This window comes from Callospermophilus lateralis, chromosome 2 (genome assembly GCF_048772815.1).
Source record: "Callospermophilus lateralis isolate mCalLat2 chromosome 2, mCalLat2.hap1, whole genome shotgun sequence".
Lineage (NCBI taxonomy): Eukaryota > Metazoa > Chordata > Mammalia > Rodentia > Sciuridae > Callospermophilus > Callospermophilus lateralis.
In genome coordinates, this window is record NC_135306.1 from 153,220,923 (window position 1) to 153,239,329 (window position 18,407).

Consider the following 18,407-nt stretch of genomic DNA (forward strand, 5'->3'; position numbering starts at 1 on the left):
TAAGAAAACCTAAAAAATAAAATACAGCAATATAATAGAAAACAATATGAACTTCAGAGTATTACTAGATGAAATAGGTAATACGTTACTTCATCATGTTTATGATCTAGGTAATTTAAGAGGATTAGGAACTCGAATGAAATAAAACAAAGCTGAGGAATTGAAGTACACATTTTCAAATGATTCAAATAGTCTTATAATGGTACTTGTTATTGATATAATTATTAGTAGTAAGAAACTAAATATGAATGCCTATTTCTTTCCATTCTGACATGTACTGGCTTTTCATATCTCCAGCTGTTACTATTCATAGGATGGAGATAGAGAATGATGTGTTAGTGGATATTCTAGCAGTAAGATTATTTCTTTGGTTGTTTCATCACTCTTGAAATGATTAAAAGTCCAATCTTCCTTTGATGATTACTCTATTATAGGATGTTGTGACTCAACTTGGTGTAGGAACCACAGGTAAACAAAAATTATATTACTTAGGTAATATTAATATTTTAGTAATTTCTAGATGGGCTTATTAACCAAAATTACCATATTTATAATGGGAATATTCCAAAAATACACTCAGTCAACTGGTCCTAATAAATTATAGAATACTATCAAATCTGCCTAAGACATTAATATGATTCACAGTTCCATTTTATGCATACATTGTGATTTTTAAAATGTTTTGTTATTTTATACATGGAAATTTCACTGAATTATGATGGCAATGGAATAAGAGACAGAAATGCATTTGTAACATGTTAAACATCATTAAAATAGAAGTTAATATATCTGTTTTGAAAAACTTACTGATAGTCACCTGCTTAACTTGTTGATTTTTAAATACATTCACATTGCATCTCAAGACTCAGATGGCTTTTGAAGAGAACAATCTCTGCACGCTTCTTCGTATCTGATGGGTCTTGATACTGTAGATAATGGGGTTCATCAAGGGTGGGAAAAGGATATAGATGTTGCCCATGAGGACATGAACCAGTGGAGAGAGGGGTTTGCCAAAACGATGAACCATGGTCAGACCAATGATTGGGATGTAGAAAATCAAAACAGCACAGATGTGAGACACACAAGTCTGCAAGGACTTCATTCTCTCCTCCCGAGATGCAATGGCTAAGACAGTGTGCAAGATCATAATGTAGGAGATTATGATGAGCACAGCATCTAACAAGAGGTTGCTGATCACCAAAGCCAGACCATAGATGCTGTTGAAGCGAATATCTGAACAGGCCATTCGGATTAAGTCTTGGTGCAGGCAGAAAGAGTGAGAGAGGATGTGAGGACGGCAGTATTTCAAGAACTTCAGGCGTATGATGACTGGTGGAATGAGTAAAGAACTCCTACATGAGATTGCCACTCCGATTTTCATGATTTTGTCATTGGTTAGGATGGAAGAATAGCGTAGAGGGTTGCAAATGGCAATGTAGCGGTCAAAGGCCATAGCTAGCAGGACAGAGGACTCCATGAAGGACAGACCATGGATGAAATAGGACTGAGCAATGCAGAAATCCAGGCTAATCTCTTGCATGAACCCATAAAGGACACCCAGCACCGTGTACACAGTGGACAGTCCCATGCAAAGGTCTGTGAAGGCCAGCATGGCCAGGAAGTAGAACATGGGCTGGTGCAAGCTTGGCTCAGTCCTGATCACATGGAGGATCATGCAGTTTCCCAGGAACACCATGGCATAGATGGAGGAGAAGGGGATGGAGAGCCAGAGGGAGTAATTTTCTAGACCAGGAACGCCAGTGAGAACAAATGTTGAAGTATTGAGGTGGGAGTGAGAGAGAGCAGACATGAGTAGAAGATGGAAACTTCTCCCAAAGAACTATTTTAATAATACAGGTTTGTGATGTAAGAATTTCCAATAATGTTGACCTTCATTGGTGAAGAAAATAATATATAAAACAATTCCATAAGCAGTAGTAGAGAGACCCTCTTCATTTTTCTTTATAGGTAACCCTTTTTTCTAGACTTGGAACTTGCAATGGGAGTAATGAGTATCTCAGAAATTTAGGGAGTTTTATGAAGAAACAGTAATTGAATGGGCACAAGGGATTTAGATTAGAGGCTCAACTTCTGGGAGTCTCTGTTCAATTCTGAAAAGAAAAAAATAATGCATGCTCAATTATTTTGAATTGTCACCAGGGCTGGGATCACCCTCAAGAGAATGTAAAATACATAGATAACTTTTCTCTTTGGTACCATTCTTGTGCCTTCACATAAGTACATTTGGTCATAAAATCCCTAAAGAAAAGAAAAGGTTGGATTAATCTAACTTTTTATTACATAAAAGTTAAATGAGAGAAACTAAACAAGGTGGAATCTGAACACATCCAGTTGCCCATTCTTTCCTCTCTATAGATCTGTATTTATGTCTCATATTATTTCTGTGTGAAGATCTTCGTTCACATTTCTTGTACATATTTATTGACCAAAAATGTCACCTCCTTTCTTGCTTTTCTCAGGGATTTTCATTTGTTTTGAGTTATGAAATATATATTTTCATTGTACAATATTCAAATGACTACTTTTTTTTTCTCCGCCAGTATTTTAAAGATGGCTCTTCATCTTCCAATTTGGCACAGTTTCAAATATTCTGTAGTCTCATGTTGTTTGCTTTCTTTCCAGTATGTCTTCTTTTATATCTGTATTCTTTTAATATTATAATGTTGTTTTATTTCAATTCAATAAACCTTTGTCTGTGGTTTGTATTTTTACTGTTATTAACATCTATCCTCTTTTGAGCTTTATGTGTATTTAGTTAGTTCCTATTATTAATTTTGAAGAAATACATTTGGATATTATTTTTCAAATGTTTCTTCTACCCCATTTTTTCCCTTCTAGAATCCAAGTTGTTTCCCTAACCATATGGTAGATATGAACAGCTCTTTAATGTTCTTTTGTTCTCCTCCATTCCTCCTTTCTACCTTCTCCTTCCTTTCTTTTTTTTCCTCATTTTCATCTTCCTTCTCTTTTCGTTTATTCCACCTGTTCTCATTATGTTTCCTTCAGTAGACCTATTTTCAAACTTACAAATTATTTCCTTATTATGAGTTTCTCAAAGGCCTTTTCTACCTCTGAGTAATTTATTTTATCTTTTTTTTTTTGGTCTAACAATTTATTTGATTTTTTGGAATAGTTTCTCTCCATCTGCTGAAATTGCCCATTTGGTATTGTGTATTTTCTACCTTTTTCCATCATTGACCTAAACATCTTAAGTATATTTTTTTTAATCTCCCATTAGATCCAAAATCTGTGTCATATCTTAGTCTGGTTCTGATGATTTGTTTATGATTTGGAAATTTGTTTATGATTTGGCCTTGATCTGATACATTTTATAAAATAATATTAAAAAGACCATTTTTTCCTTATACATCTGGTAAAATGACAATATATATTAACCAGAGTTTGGTAATAGAAAATCTTTGTGATGAAATAAAACCATATAGTGATTTTCACCTTATTACTATACTGTATCAAGTAAAATTTTCCCAGATCAAATTGCTGCTGTAATTTTTTTTTCATTGCTGGGGATAGTACCCAGGGCCTTGTGCTAAGCAAGTGCTCTACTATGAGATATGTCCCCAGCCTATGGTTATAAATTTAAATGTGAAAACCTGATTTTCATATCAGTTTTTTTTTTACTCTACATGTCTATTTAAAATGACACTTAACCATACAGCATTGCCACAGTAGATCATGTATCTTCATGACTAAGGAGGCTTCTTCATGAATTCATATTGGCTCAGTACTTAATATAGCTCCTTCCTGAAGTAGTAAATTTTTCAATTCCCTTCTGCCTTACCTCTTCATTGAATGAATAAATGCTTCTGATTAAGAACATGGAAAGATATAGTCAATAAATTCACGAATTATCACAGATAATGAAACTCACTTTCAGTAGAATAATCTTTAACTTCTTGTACTCAAATTGCATGTGACCACATTACTAAAAATATACCTTTTTCCTCTGGAGTGAATTTGTGTAAGCCTGTTGGTAAATAAGTATCTGTGTGCATGTGGGGTATGTGTGTGTGTGTAAGAAAGAGAAGAGAGGGAGGAAGAAAGAGAGAGAACAAAAGATAGAAAAGAGAACTAAAATCTGAGGTAAACAATTTAAACAGATTATCTATCTCTATACACATTCCTGGGCCTACTTAATTGCCTCATCAGTAAGTGGTTATGTCTGAATAAGGGCATGTGAAATATATTCAATGTATATGCCCAGAGGCTACAGTTTGGTGATGTAAAGTTCTCCAAAACTCATGTGCTGAGGATGAGAAAAAAAGAAAGAAAGGAGAAGGTAGAAAGGAGGAATGGAGGGGAACTATTTGGAGGAGGTAGAGGCTTTAAGAGTTGGGACCTACCTAGTGGAAGGAAGTTAGGCCATTAGAAGGGTGAACTACAAAAAGATATGTAAATCCTAGCCCCTTTCTGTCTCTTTCTTGTTGCTTGCCAGCCACCATGAGGTGAAGAGGTTTCCTTCGCCATGTGTTCCAACCAGGTTGTAATGTGCAGTCACAGGCCCAAAGCAACAGGACCCAGTGACCAAGGATAGTGAACTCTGACACTGTGAGCCAAAATAAAACTTTCTATATTTAATTTGATTGTTTTAAGTATTTTGTTACTGTAATGAAAAGTTGATTAGCACACTAGCTGAGAAGAGAATACAGAAGAAACATACCCAATATCTACAGTCAGCCTGAATCAGAAGGAACAAGTCTGTGAGATCTAAACTCTAAGCTGACATGCTCAAGCTCAGGGGCTGAGTCTCAGTCCTTGGTGCTGACGCTGATTGGGATCCCTGGCTTTGGGTGTGTAAAGTTCAGGATTGGACTTCTTTCTATGACATGAACATCATTTCTCTAGTAGTAATTCCTTGTTTTTGTTTATCATGAAAGCCATGTACAACTTTAATGAGACTATGTTGCTCTTTCTGGCGATTCTTGGAGCAACGTATATTTCTCTCAATACCTGCATCCAACTAAACATTCTAGAAATATTCTAGTGTCCTCTGCCAAAAATGTGTTGATGCCTTTCTCTTAAAAAATGTGGTTCATCTATAAGCTCCATTGTATTGAGTCAAGCACTTTGCTAATCATGGCACAGGGCCATTTTGTGCAATCTGTGATCCTCTGGCATGCCACAATTTTAAATCACCCATTTCTCATTTAGATTAGCATTGGCATTTCTTGCATGTACATGACTCATTCTCATCAAATGCAGAATAAGTGGCTACTATGATCTCCCATTCATATTGCAAGCAAATGGCTATAGTGATGTTGGCAGCAGAAGTTGCTGAAATCAAGAAAATATGTGGTCTATTTGTGGATTACAATATACTTGGATTCACCATATTCTTCACCATACTCTCCTGCATTCAAATATTTATAACTCAAGCTGCCTCCAAGGAAAACTAGGTTCAGCTGGGCTCATTGGTAGATGCTTTTAATCCCAACTACTCAGGAGGCTGAGGCAGGAGTAGCCCAAGTACACTGTCAGCCTTGGTAAATTAATAAGACCCTGTCTCAAAATAAAACTTATAAAAAGGGCTTATAGGAATATAGCTTATCAGTAGAGCACCCTAGGTTTCATTCTCCAGTATTGTAAACAAATAAACAAACTAGGTTCAAGGTCTTTAATACCTGCATCACCCACACTGTGTCCTCTTGGAGTTTCATCTCCTGCTTTGCTGCGCCCCTCCTCTGACTCAGGCAATGGCAAGGCCCTACTGAGGTGGATGGCGCAAGGTGTACATCCTCTGGAGGAGCACAGTATGTTTCTGGGAATGGGCTGGTTTGTTTTTGTATTCCTTTAATAAGTATAGTTGTGACTTCTCGTATGACCATTAAGTATGAAGGAAAAAACATGACTTTCCCAATTAATGCAACTACTTCTAAAGAATGGATCTGTTTGCTCTAAATGCAATGATTCAGCTGTGGAGCTGAATTGTTAATGTTTAATGAAAAACTCCCTGTATTCCTGTCAAGGAAGTTTTTGAGAAATTAAGTTAAAATCTAGAGAAGAAGAATTAATGTTAAGAAGACAGATTAGTGCTTAGTACGGGGCAACTTGTTCTTGTTCCTGTGCACAATGGTTTGTGCTCTTACTCTTGTTTGATTAAAATTAATAACAAGTTAACCACTTGACGTAACCATGGCACTGGTTCCAGTCAGTAAGTCAAAAAAGAATAGTCAAGGTATAGGCCAATAGTTTGGGACATTTCTAACTATTATTAAAAATTAACTAAGCAGAAACAGCTCAAAGCAAAACGGGAACTGAAAGGAAAAAATGCTTGTTTATGCATAACCCAACATACATTCTTCTATTGTAATTGTAGCTACGTAATACTTTGTTTCTTTGAATAATGATTCCTGTTTTGTAATCACAAAGTACTGTGAGCCTTCCCAAATGAAAAGTATATATGATCAACTTCACAAGTAAAGATTGGGATTCAGCACCTACACTTTGGTGTCTGTGTTGTTTCTCCAACCACCTTTCGCTGACTCCTCACCATCTGTTTGTCTCCTGAGACCCCCTGTTGGAGCTGGTCTCCGACACTGCTTTCTTTATCTTTACACACAGGTTTAGTTTCCACATTCCAGCCTATATTCATGTTCTGTCTAATCTTATTTATCTATCCCACTTTTGCTCAATCCTATCATTTATTTTGTAAACACCAAAGAGGTTAGAGATCAAGTGTCCAAAAATTTCTACACTAAGGATTCCTCTTTATTTCTCACATAACTCATTTTACTCCCAATTGCAAAAGTCATTCTGAAAAAGCTTTGTTCTTGGTGAGCATTGGTGTTTTCTCAAGTTCATAGTGTAATGAAATACATATTTTAGATCTTTGTTCAAAATGGTCAGTTATTGTCTCTTAAACAATCACTTGATCACAGATATTCTGAAACACAGGGAGTTAATCACATTTGATCAGCACATGACATAAAAGGCTAAAATTACGAAGTTTTTAAAAGATCAGAGGCTCCAACAAAGGACATTATTAAAAAGCAGTACTAAATGTTACAATTTAGTTCTGATAAAATGAAACATTTTAATTAAAGATATATTTAAAACTTAAATTATAACTATCAATTCTTTTCTTTCCAAGATGAGGTACATGGCCTTGACATTATTGCATTCCACGTATTATGCTTGTTATAACAGTTTTCTGTAAAACATGAGCAAGGAACATGTGTATTAGACTGATAGAATGCTAAGTTTACAATCTATTTTTTTCTTCAAAATTCTAGACAGGCTTTCTTCAAAAACTATACCTACTTGTCCAAATGAAAGTGTACTGCTATCATCTGGAGCTAGAGACCTCATATCCACCTGACAATCCAATAAATCTGATTAATTTTTAAATGATGTAATTTCTCTGCCCACTACTATTTATATTTCTTACTGTATATTAATGCAATATTTCTTTTAGAGAATTGTGCAAACTTTGTGATTACTATGTGTATTTCATTATCTTCCTTCAATTTGCTCCAAAACATAAACTCTGTATTATAAAATTATTTAAATATAACTAGAAATTTTATAGTATTGATAAATGAAATTCTGTGATAATTTCTTCCAAATCCGTGAAATGAAATTGACTAAATAAACAGGAATAATAAATTTGGCATGAGACTATTGTATTATGGACACATTGTTTTGGAGGCATAGTTTTAGCACCTAGTCCAAGAGAACAAAACCCACTCTTAAGTTGAAATTCAATGTTAAGAATTATTGAAAGACATATTAATGTGTATGAAGAATATTTAACAAATTAGAATAGTTTAAAAAATAGAAATAATTTCCATTTGTTATATCTAACAAGTAGAAATAATCTATATTTGTTACCTAAAAGTTGGCAATAAAGATGAAAAAATGTTTATTGTGATTTTCAAATTTTTGTGTGGCCTCTGATTAGCTTACTAAAAATGTAGCATTGGGATTTGTTATTTCAATATCATGTTGCAGGTCAATGTTTATACATATTCATGTTCTTTATTTGTTACACATTGAAATCACTGCATTGGAATTTATAGGAATTAGAGTACAACATGGTTCATTGTAAAGATGAATATAACCGACACACTTAGTCAAACTCACCAGAAAATAAAAAGAAAAGATAAATTATCAATTATATATTTAGAAAATAGCATGATCAAATTTTACCAATATATTTAATAACTTGGACAAAAAAGGGAAAATTACTTTTAACCTACAAATCACCAAAGCTCCTTCCAAAAGAAGCAGATAACAGAAAGAGCCTTTCACCTATCTGAGAAATTGTAATTGGAAACATTTTAACAAACAGTTTACCAGGCCCAGCTAGATTTACTGGGTGAACACAACCAAATGTATAAAGAAACTAAAATTAAAACTCTATAAACTTTTCCCCAAACATTTTTAATAGAGTATAATAATTATACATAATAGTTTGATTCATTTTGACAAAATCATACATGCATGGAATTTGAATTTACTCTATTTTGGTCCCTAGTGCTCCCTTTCCCTCTTCTCCCTTCTTCCTCTACTCTACTGATTTTCTTTTCACTCATTTATAAGTTATTTTTGATCTGTGTTTTATACATATACATAAAAGTAGAATTTACTTTGGCAAATAGTGTGATTTTGTTAAATTCATTCTGCATTTCCTCCCCTATCCACCACCCCTTCTCCCCTGCTGTTGACCTCCTTGTTCTACTCCACTGATTTTTCCAATATCATTATGATATTTGACCATCCCCCCTTCCTCCTTATTTTGCTTTAACTTCTGCATACCAGAGAAAACATTCAACCTTTGATTTTCTGAATCTGGTTTATCGCATAATGTTCTCCAGTTCCATCCAGTTACTGGCAAATGCCATAATTTCATTATTCTTTATGGAGTAAAAGGCAATTGCACACGTGCACACACACACACATACACACACACACACACACACACACACACCATATTTTCTTAATCCATTTGTATGTTGACAGGCACCTGGGCCCGTTCCATAGATAGGTGCATCATAAACTCTGGTTACTGTTTTATAGCTTAGATTAGTAATTTAAGTTCTGTCAGGTTTTCAGCCACACTTAATGATAACAAATCATAGTACACAAGCACAAGTCTCCTGCAGCCTGGGGTCAGCTTATATTACAGCTTTGGGTGGGTACTGTGTGGCATGAGAAAAGTTACAAAATTTTCTCTTGTCACCAAGTGCCTGTGGCAGCAAGTCAGGCTCTCTAAAGTTTTAGCATCTTAATTCCCAGTCCAATATCTCGCCTTGAAATATAATAGAATTAAATGACTGAATCATGCATCCTTGTGAAACACCAAGTGTGTCTGATACAAGTTGAACGCTCTGGATGTGGTCTCTAAATTTATAAATTCCAGTGGTCCCTCAAGATGGTAGAGGAGTTAAAGACACCTGAAAATGAACTTGTCCTGAGGTATAATAGAAAAAAAAAGAAATAAAAAGAATATAGGATGCCTTAGTTTAATTCTTAAAGTAGACACTCCCAGAAGAAAATATATGTCTTCCAAAACAATGGAATTTGCAGAAAATGGGGCAAAATGACCCTACAATCATGGATATGGGGAGATCTGTGAGAGTAAATGATGATAGAAAATTAGTCAGTCTCCAGCCAAAGAAGGCATAGGAGTTTATTTTTCTAAGAAGAAATTCAACTCCTAAAAAGTCAGCAGTCAATAAAAACATGTATTTCCCACTTTAGGGAAGACATCAGAAATATTGAGAGTTAATTGGGGAAACATATTCCAGAAAAGGAACCGTCATTGTACAAGTCAAGATAGTGAAATGTTACTGGAGATTACAAAAGATTGCAGAGAGTGTACAGGGGCAAGTAAAACAAGCCATTCACTGAGAAATACCCAGTTTAGGTATTAAGCAACAGTATAGGTTTATAACTGAAAACACATTCTTTGGAGTCATATTTCTAATAATCAAATATCTTTTTACTGATTTTATTTATAAAATCTGTTTATAAATTTTATTTATAAAATCTGTTTACTGCTTTATTTATAAAATCTTAGGAAAGTTATTTTATCTATGTGTAAATACTTTCAATCAAGGAAGTTTATACAAAACAGTTTTAATGATGTCTAGAGCATAATAAATATTTTACGAATGTCAGGAATTATTAATAAATAAAATAATAAAGTTTAATTTTCACATTTTCATAGCCATGTTGGTGTTGAAATTTGGTTTAAATATGGTACACTGAAAAACAGCTAATACCAAAAACCAATTAGCATTATTTTTAAGTAGAAGTTGCCAAAATTAGGAGTTTTTACCACAAGGATAGAAATAGTTGAAAAGAGTACATACACATATATATTATGTGTTTACATGTATTTGTCTTCTGTATATAGGGAATTTTTTGAAATGCAAAGCTATTTTGCTTTTTGACTATTCTTGATCTTACCTTAGAGGCTTATTCTCTTTAAGTGTTTCTGCCAGAATGTGGACTATATAATAAGAAAATTCTTGCATGCAGAAAAAATCCTTTCTACACACACACACACACACACACACACACACACACACAAACTGAATCCCTTGAGCATGAGATGTGGGAGAGAGACAAAGACAGAAATGGAAGATCCGATCTTCAAGATCCCATTTTCAACTACACATTCCCTGGTCCTCATTCAAATTGTCAAGGTATGAAAGGACAAACTCAATGTCATTTGAGAGGTAAACTGAAAGCCAAGAAACAGTGACACTTGATTTCTTACTTGAGTATCTGAAGGAGAGTCCTGGTGTGACGTCTCAGGACATGGGGGGTTAGCACTGGAGTGCAAATGACACTGAGGCATGTTCCATAGGAGAAAATGAGTGTGCCACCGTTTTCCTTCTCCCCCAAGAGGCACAATGGGATGTGGGAGCTCAGTACTGTGGGAAACAGGCTAATCATGACAAATCATTGTGTGACATTGTCATGAGAGACATCTTGACTATGTCTACATTTGACAAAGGACTTCATGGCCAAGGACCATGAAAACAAATGTTCAGTGGGATAAGTAAAAGAAAGTGGGTCATGTTTGAGGGATTGTAAGGTAAAAACAGAGGAAATGAACACCAAAGAAATGAACACCAAAGAAAATATCAAAGTTCAGCAGAGAGTACAGAAAAGATAAATTTTCATACAAAGTCTGGAGATAAGCTGACAGTATTTCAACATAGGCCAAATAAAATGTCATATAACAACAGGCCAAATGACATGCTGGAGGCTAACCCTATACTCTCCCTTACTCCTCAAATACAGATCAGTTTCCTCCTTTTAAAAATTGGTTCTTTGTAGTTTTACATAATACTGGAATTAATTTTGACATTAATTTAAAAAGCGGGGAATATACTTTGCTCTAATTCAGTAGCTTTCCTTTTAAAGAGGGTGATATGGGGTGGAATGTGGGAGGCTCAGAGACCTATGGAGAAAAAATTGTCCAGTACAGATGGTCAACTGCCAATTGGCAGAAAAGTTATTCAAATACCTCATTTTATACTACAACAAAGGAATTTTTTGTTCAGAAGCATTAATTGACATTTAAGTGGAAGGTTTTCAGTTCAGATAACCATTAACATATACAGGGTCACTTGGAGCAAAACAAGACTACAACAAGAAACAAACCAACCCCCAAAGCCTACCCATACCTGTATTTAAATACAAACTGCAAAACCTACTACACAGGAATTTGATATCAGGATATTGGCTGACAAAGGATGGATCTATTAAATAATGTATTCAGTTGGTAACCCACTTGAAAGTAAATATTCACATCAATATACAATTTAAAATACTTCACAAAAGTAATACCACTAACCACAAAGTACCAGAATAATGAGGGAATAGCTCTTATAAAAAAGGAAATACCACTGAACATTCGTTTTTATGGTAAAAGTGCCATTTTTTAAAATTGTCCCATTATTATTTTCTACTAATGTAAAATCCATTTACTGCAAGATACTCAGCTACATTTTGAGAAATTTTTTATAATCATGTGGTATATATGTTTATATTACCTTTATTCAAAACCCAAACCAGTAAAATGTTGATCAACTGATGAGTGAATAAACAGATTTTTGTATATGAAACAAAACAAGTAGTAACAAATAGAATTCAAAATACAACTATGCAGGTCTGGGAATATGGTTCAGTGGTACAGTGCTTGCCTAGCATGCATGAGATCTTGGGTTGAAATCCTAGGACTGAAAAACAACAACAAAAACTGTGGATATGACCACAGGAATAAGTCTATAAAGAATTATTTTAAGTGAAATTACCCAACATGAAAGATATTAGCTACTACTTAATGTGCATGACTTTCTCTGCAAGGCAAGCATATATGATGGAAACGAGAAGAGTAGCAGCCAATAATTAGAGGTTGTAGTAGAGGATGAATTAAACTCAGTTAGAAGGGTACTTTTGAGGGAGATGGAAATAATTTATTTACTAATTGGGGTACAGCTATAGGACTCTTAGATATTTTTCATAGCTCATGAAACTATTCACACATCTAACTATAATGTATTACATTTGTAATTCTATCTCAAGAAAGCAACCTTAAACCAACCATTATCATTTACATGTTTAAGTACTATGCCCCTTTTCTACTCATCCTGTCTTTGAAATTTAACGTATAATATAGCAAGCCAACTTATATTCCAGAATATGAACATGCAATGGATTGAAAGCACATTTAATTTGTCTTTAATCACTTAAATCTGCAGGTTTTATAACTTAAAAAGTGTCAGCAGTGGATGTAATGAGTAGATTGTTATTATGACATACTAATGAAATATGTTTCTAATTTAATCTTTTCAAAGACTGAGGTATATGTTGTCATCTTTTACACTAATTGATATTTAAATGCACAGAGTTTAAAGGAAATGCCAATATCTAATATTAATTAAATATGTATCATTGTAGAAATACTAATTAGGAGTATCTAATGCTAATTAGATATTTTTAATTGTAGAAATGACTTTTAAAATTTTATTTTATTGGTTCTTGTTAGTTATACATGACAATAGTATCCATTTTAATATATTTAGACAAACATGAAATGTATTTTATCCTATTCAGACCTAGTATCTCTCCTTCTGCTTTCATTTCCTCTATTTCTGTTCCCTTCCCTTTTAGAAATAATTTTTTTTTGCAAATGTATACACACAAACTAGAGTGTAAATATATTCAGCTTATTACCATCCAAGATTTAATTTGGTGACTGTTTGTACATCTGTTTGTCATATAAATGTTTATGATGGTCACAAAATTATCTAAAAACATTGTATTAAAGAGAAAAACAGAAGAAAGCAAGAAGGAAAGACTTGTCATGAGACCTGTTACAAAGTATTTTAGACAAAAGACACAATTTCCATCACAGGCTACCACCTAATTGTTGGCATATTTTTTAAACTCTACACATTTAAACATCAATTTTGTAAAAGATAACAACATATACCTCAGTCTTTGAAAAGATTAAATTAGAAACATATTTCATTAGTATGTCATAATAACAATTTACTCATTACATCCACTGCTGACCCTTTTTATGTTATAAAATCTGCAGATTGAAGTGATTAAAGACAAATTAAATGTGCTTTCAATCAATTGCATGTGCATATTCTGGAATATAAGTTGGCCTGCTATATTATACATTAAATTTCAAAGACAGGATGAGTAACAAAAGGGGACAGTACAATTTACATTTACAATATGTAAATGATCATATAAATTGAACTTAGAAACTATTTTTAAATACTTACTGAATATCAACTTTTCTTAATTCCAGTGGTTGACTTTTAAATACATTCATATTGCATCTCAAGATTTAAACAGCTTTCAAGGAAAACAACCTCTGCACTCTCCTTCGTATCTGGTGGGTCTTGATACTGTAGATAATGGGGTTCATCAAGGGTGGGAAAAGGATATAGATGTTGCCCATGAGGACATGAACCAGTGGAGAGAGGTGTTTGCCAAAGCGATGAACCATGGTCAGGCCAATGATTGGGATGTAGAAAACCAAAACAGCACAGATGTGAGACACACAAGTCTGCAAGGACTTCATTCTCTCCTCTCGAGATGCAATGGCTAAGACAGTGTGCAAGATCATAATGTAGGAGATTATGATGAGCACAGCATCCAGCAGCAAGTTCATGATCACCAGAACCAGAGCATAGATGCTGTTGAAGCGAATGTCTGAACAGGCCAATCGAAGCAAGTCTTGGTGCAGGCAGAAAGAGTGAGAGAGGATGTGAGGACGGCAGTAATTTAAGAACTTCAGGCGGATGATGGCAGGAGAAATGAATGAAAAACTTCTACACAAAATTGCCACTCCGATTTTCATGATTTTGTCATTGGTTAGGATGGAGGAATAGCGTAGAGGGTTGCAAATGGCAATGTAGCGGTCAAAGGCCATAGCCAGGAGGACAGAGGACTCCATGAAGGACAGACCATGAATGAAATAGGACTGAGCAATGCAGAAATCCAGGCTGATCTCTTGCATGAACCCATAGAGGACTCCCAGCACCGTGTGCACAGTAGACAGCCACATGCACAGATCCGTGAGGGACAGCATGGCCAGGAAGTAGAACATGGGCTGGTGCAAGCTTGGCTCAGTCCTGATCACATGGAGGATCATGAAGTTTCCCAGGAACACCATGGCATAGATGGAGGAGAAGGGGATGGAGAGCCAGAGGGAGTAATTTTCTAGACCAGGAACGCCAGTGAGAACAAATGTTGAACTATTGAGGTAGGAGTGAGAGAGAGCAGACATGAGTAGAAGATGGAAAATCTTCCAAGAGAGCTATTTTAACTGCACATGTTTGTGATTCCTGAATCTTTAGTGGTTTTTATATGCTTTCAGGAAGAAAATAAAACATTCAATTTCATAATCAGCAATATGGAAACCTGAGTCATTATTTTTTCAGGTAAACTTCTTCTCTCCTCATAGAAACTACAGTGTGTGTAATCAGTATTCCAGGAAATTAAGAACTTTTATGCAGTAATATTATTGGAATGGGCACCTGGGATTTGTGGAGGATGGACTTCTGTAATCCTCTGTTCACTTCTAAAGAGGATAATATATGCTCACAGGTGTCAAGTGGCACCTTAGAGGTTTCACCCTCAGGAGACTGAAATACACATACACTTTTCTAAGCTCTGCCTTTGGTTTCCACTAAAGATTTATGAAATCCCTAAGGAAATGGGTTGGTTAATGTAATCTAATTTTGTAGAACTCAAAAATCAGCCAAGGTTCACTAAACAAGTGGAATCTGAACTGCCAAACGCAATGCCTCCCAATAAAATTGGGAAAAGATTAAGAATCTTCTGATGAGTGTTTGGTGAAATAATAATATTAACCTGAATCTTCCAATTTAATTGTGTTATTAAAATGAAATGTTTTCTACTAATTCCTTTTGTGTTTCAATAGCAGATCTTGATGACCTCCACCAAGAATCCAGTGATTGAAAGATAAAATTTCCCTGGTATTTTTATTTTATTTTATTTTATTAAGAAAGAGGGAATATATGGGAGGCTGACTAGCACATGACCGTGTCTGACTCCCATGCTGACCGGTGAGGCAACCGGTGGTCACGCTGTGATCTGGATAGCCCTGGACTTCTATGGTACAAGCGACTGTGTCTTTGTGCATGGGCATGACTTCCTACATCTCCATGGGTCCAGCTATGCTCACTTGTTCCTTTGTAATATTACCCCTTGCCCTGTTTAGGACAGAATGTTCCATGGAAACACCTTTTGTGTGTCCCCTTCTCTTACTGTGCCCTTGGGTGTGGCCGTCCTAGATATCAGTCAACCTGCGGACAGCAGTCATCATGAAGCTAGTCTCAGCCCCCTGAAACCTGAACCCTTGCCTCATTTGAATGGCTTCTCCTCAATAAAAGAGGTCAACACATGCTCGCTCTCGCTCTCTCTCTGCAGACCCTTAAGGTCACAGGACCTGTCACAGCACCCCCAAAGAAAAAGGCATTTCTTTCTCTTGTGTGGTTATTTTGTGCAGCCTAGTTAGCCCAGTTCCCCTGGAGTGACCCCTGAGTCTTTTAGTTGTGAGCAACCCAGCATTCACAGCAAAGAAATAATCAAGGGTGTGAAGACACAGCCTTCAGAATGGGAGAAAATCTTCACCACCTTCACCTCAGATAGAGCATTAATCTCTAAGATATATAGAAAAATTTAAAAACCCAAAAACAAATAACCCAATAAATAAATGGGCAAAGGAACTGAACAGACACCTCAAAGAAGAACAAATATGATCAGTCAACAAATACATGAAAAAAATATTCAACATCACAAGCAATTAGAGAAATCCAAATTAAAACTACAATGAGACTTCATCTCATTCCAGTCAGAATGGAAAGTATGAAGAATACAAGTAACAATAAATGTTGGCCTGGATGTAGGGAGAAAAGTTAACTCATACATTGCTGATGGAACTGCAAATTGATGCAACCACCCTGGAAAGCAGAATGGTGATTCCTCAGAAAACTTGGAATGGAACCACCATTTGACCTACTTATTCCACTCCTCAGCATATACCCAAAGTACTTAAAATCAGTATACTACAGTGACTCGTCCACATCAACATTTAGAGCAGCTAAACTTACAGGTGCCTGGCCAAATGTTCTCTCTGGTATGTGGATGCTGACTCACAGTAGGCTGGGAGGTGTGGAGATAGGATGGGAAGTTTACCAGATTGGAGTGCGGGCAGTGGGGGGAAGGGAAGAGGATGGAAATGGTAAAACAGTAGAATAAGTTGGGCATAACTTTCTATGTTCATATATAAATACATGACCAGAGTAACGACACACCATATACCACAAAAATGGGAAATTATGTTCCACATACGTATGATATGATAAATTGCATTCTACTGCATGTATAACTAAAACCAACAAATTAATAAAGCAAAAGAACAAAAGAGTAAATTATGTGATTTTTTTCCTATAATATTTTTTGTAACTGCTCTTATGCAATCGAGTTTAGAAATCTTTATAAATATATAAATCATTGATAATCATTTTCAATTTATAATAATTTCATATCTGTAAGTGGGTGCGAAACAAATATAGGGATTGCCCAGAAGTTAAAAATAAAACTGTCACATGACACAGCCATTCCACGTCTAAATTTATAACTAGCAGAAATGAAATATATCTGAAAACATTATACTTCCATATTTTTTACAACATTATTCACAATAGCCAAGGTATAGAAACAAGCTAAGTTTTAATTGACAGATAAAAATATAAGGAATCATGATATATGAATAAGATGGAAGATTATCCAGCTAAAAAGATGTGTTCTCAAGTATGAAACTGAAGATATTATACTAAGTGGAATAAGCCAAACAAAAAAAATATGTTCCATTATATCACTTAGATATGGAATCTAAAGAAGTGAAAGATATATCAAAGGTATAAATGATACTTTCTAGGGGCTGAGAGGGAAAGTAGTGAAAATACAGGTTTTAGGATTAAAATTTTGATCATAAGATGAATACATTCTACATATCTAGTGTACAGCATGCTGATTTTGGTTAATTGTAATGTACATATTTTATTGTGAGAATTTATTCTAAGAGTAGTTTTAAAGACTCTTCACACACACACACACACACACACACAAACAAACACACAAACACAAATACCTATGTGAGGTAATGGATATGTCATTGCCTTGCTTATGGAAATCATCACAAAAGATATGTCCTATCAAAACACCACTGTATTCTATGCCTTAAAAATATACATGTGTTTATTTTCAATTATACCTCAAAAACTAAAAAAATGCAAATTGATAAATCTAGATGTTCAATTCTTCTATAATGCAGTATTAGCATTCCCAATGATACATAGTCCCAAACTACATTATAGACCTAAGTATAAAGCAGTAAGAGTATAACTTACATTTTTCTGTTGTTGATCATGTTTTGATGGTGTCCTTAATAAATTAATTGGATAAGACAAGTCACAAAGATTTATTCCTACAATTTCTTTCAATGTTTTATACATATATAGTGGTGCACATCTTAAATCATAGCTACTTTGGAGATCAAAGCAGATAGTTTAAAGTCAGTCTAGACAATTTAGCAAGAACATCTCTCAATATTTAAAATCATACAAAAGCAAGCAAACAAACAAACAGATAAAAAGTCTTGGGATATTGATTACTCAATGGTAGAGCTGTTGTAAGCTTGTGAGTCCATGAGTACAATTTCTAGTAGAATCCCTGTTATTATCAAATAGGTGTATGTGTGTATTTTTCTGTGTGTGTGTGTGTGTGTGTGTGTGTGTGTAGACTGATTACCTTTTACTAGAAATCTGTGACCCATTCCAGAGTACATTTTTTCATTCTAT

At 34.9% G+C, this 18,407-nt stretch overlaps 2 protein-coding genes across 2 annotated transcripts; both read right to left on the reverse strand.

Annotated features, from left to right (window-relative positions):
- Positions 1–865: 865 nt before the first annotated feature.
- LOC143391372 (olfactory receptor 51V1-like) lies at positions 866–1,810 on the reverse strand. Its single transcript, XM_076844072.1, has one exon. It carries the CDS (start codon positions 1,808–1,810, stop codon positions 866–868), a length of 945 nt encoding a protein of 314 aa, XP_076700187.1.
- A 12,051-nt stretch (positions 1,811–13,861) lies between these two features.
- Positions 13,862–14,806, reverse strand: LOC143391373 (olfactory receptor 51V1-like). The gene has a single exon (XM_076844074.1). The coding sequence runs from the start codon at positions 14,804–14,806 to the stop codon at positions 13,862–13,864; it is 945 nt and encodes a 314-aa protein (XP_076700189.1).
- Between the last annotated feature and the right edge of the window lie 3,601 nt (positions 14,807–18,407).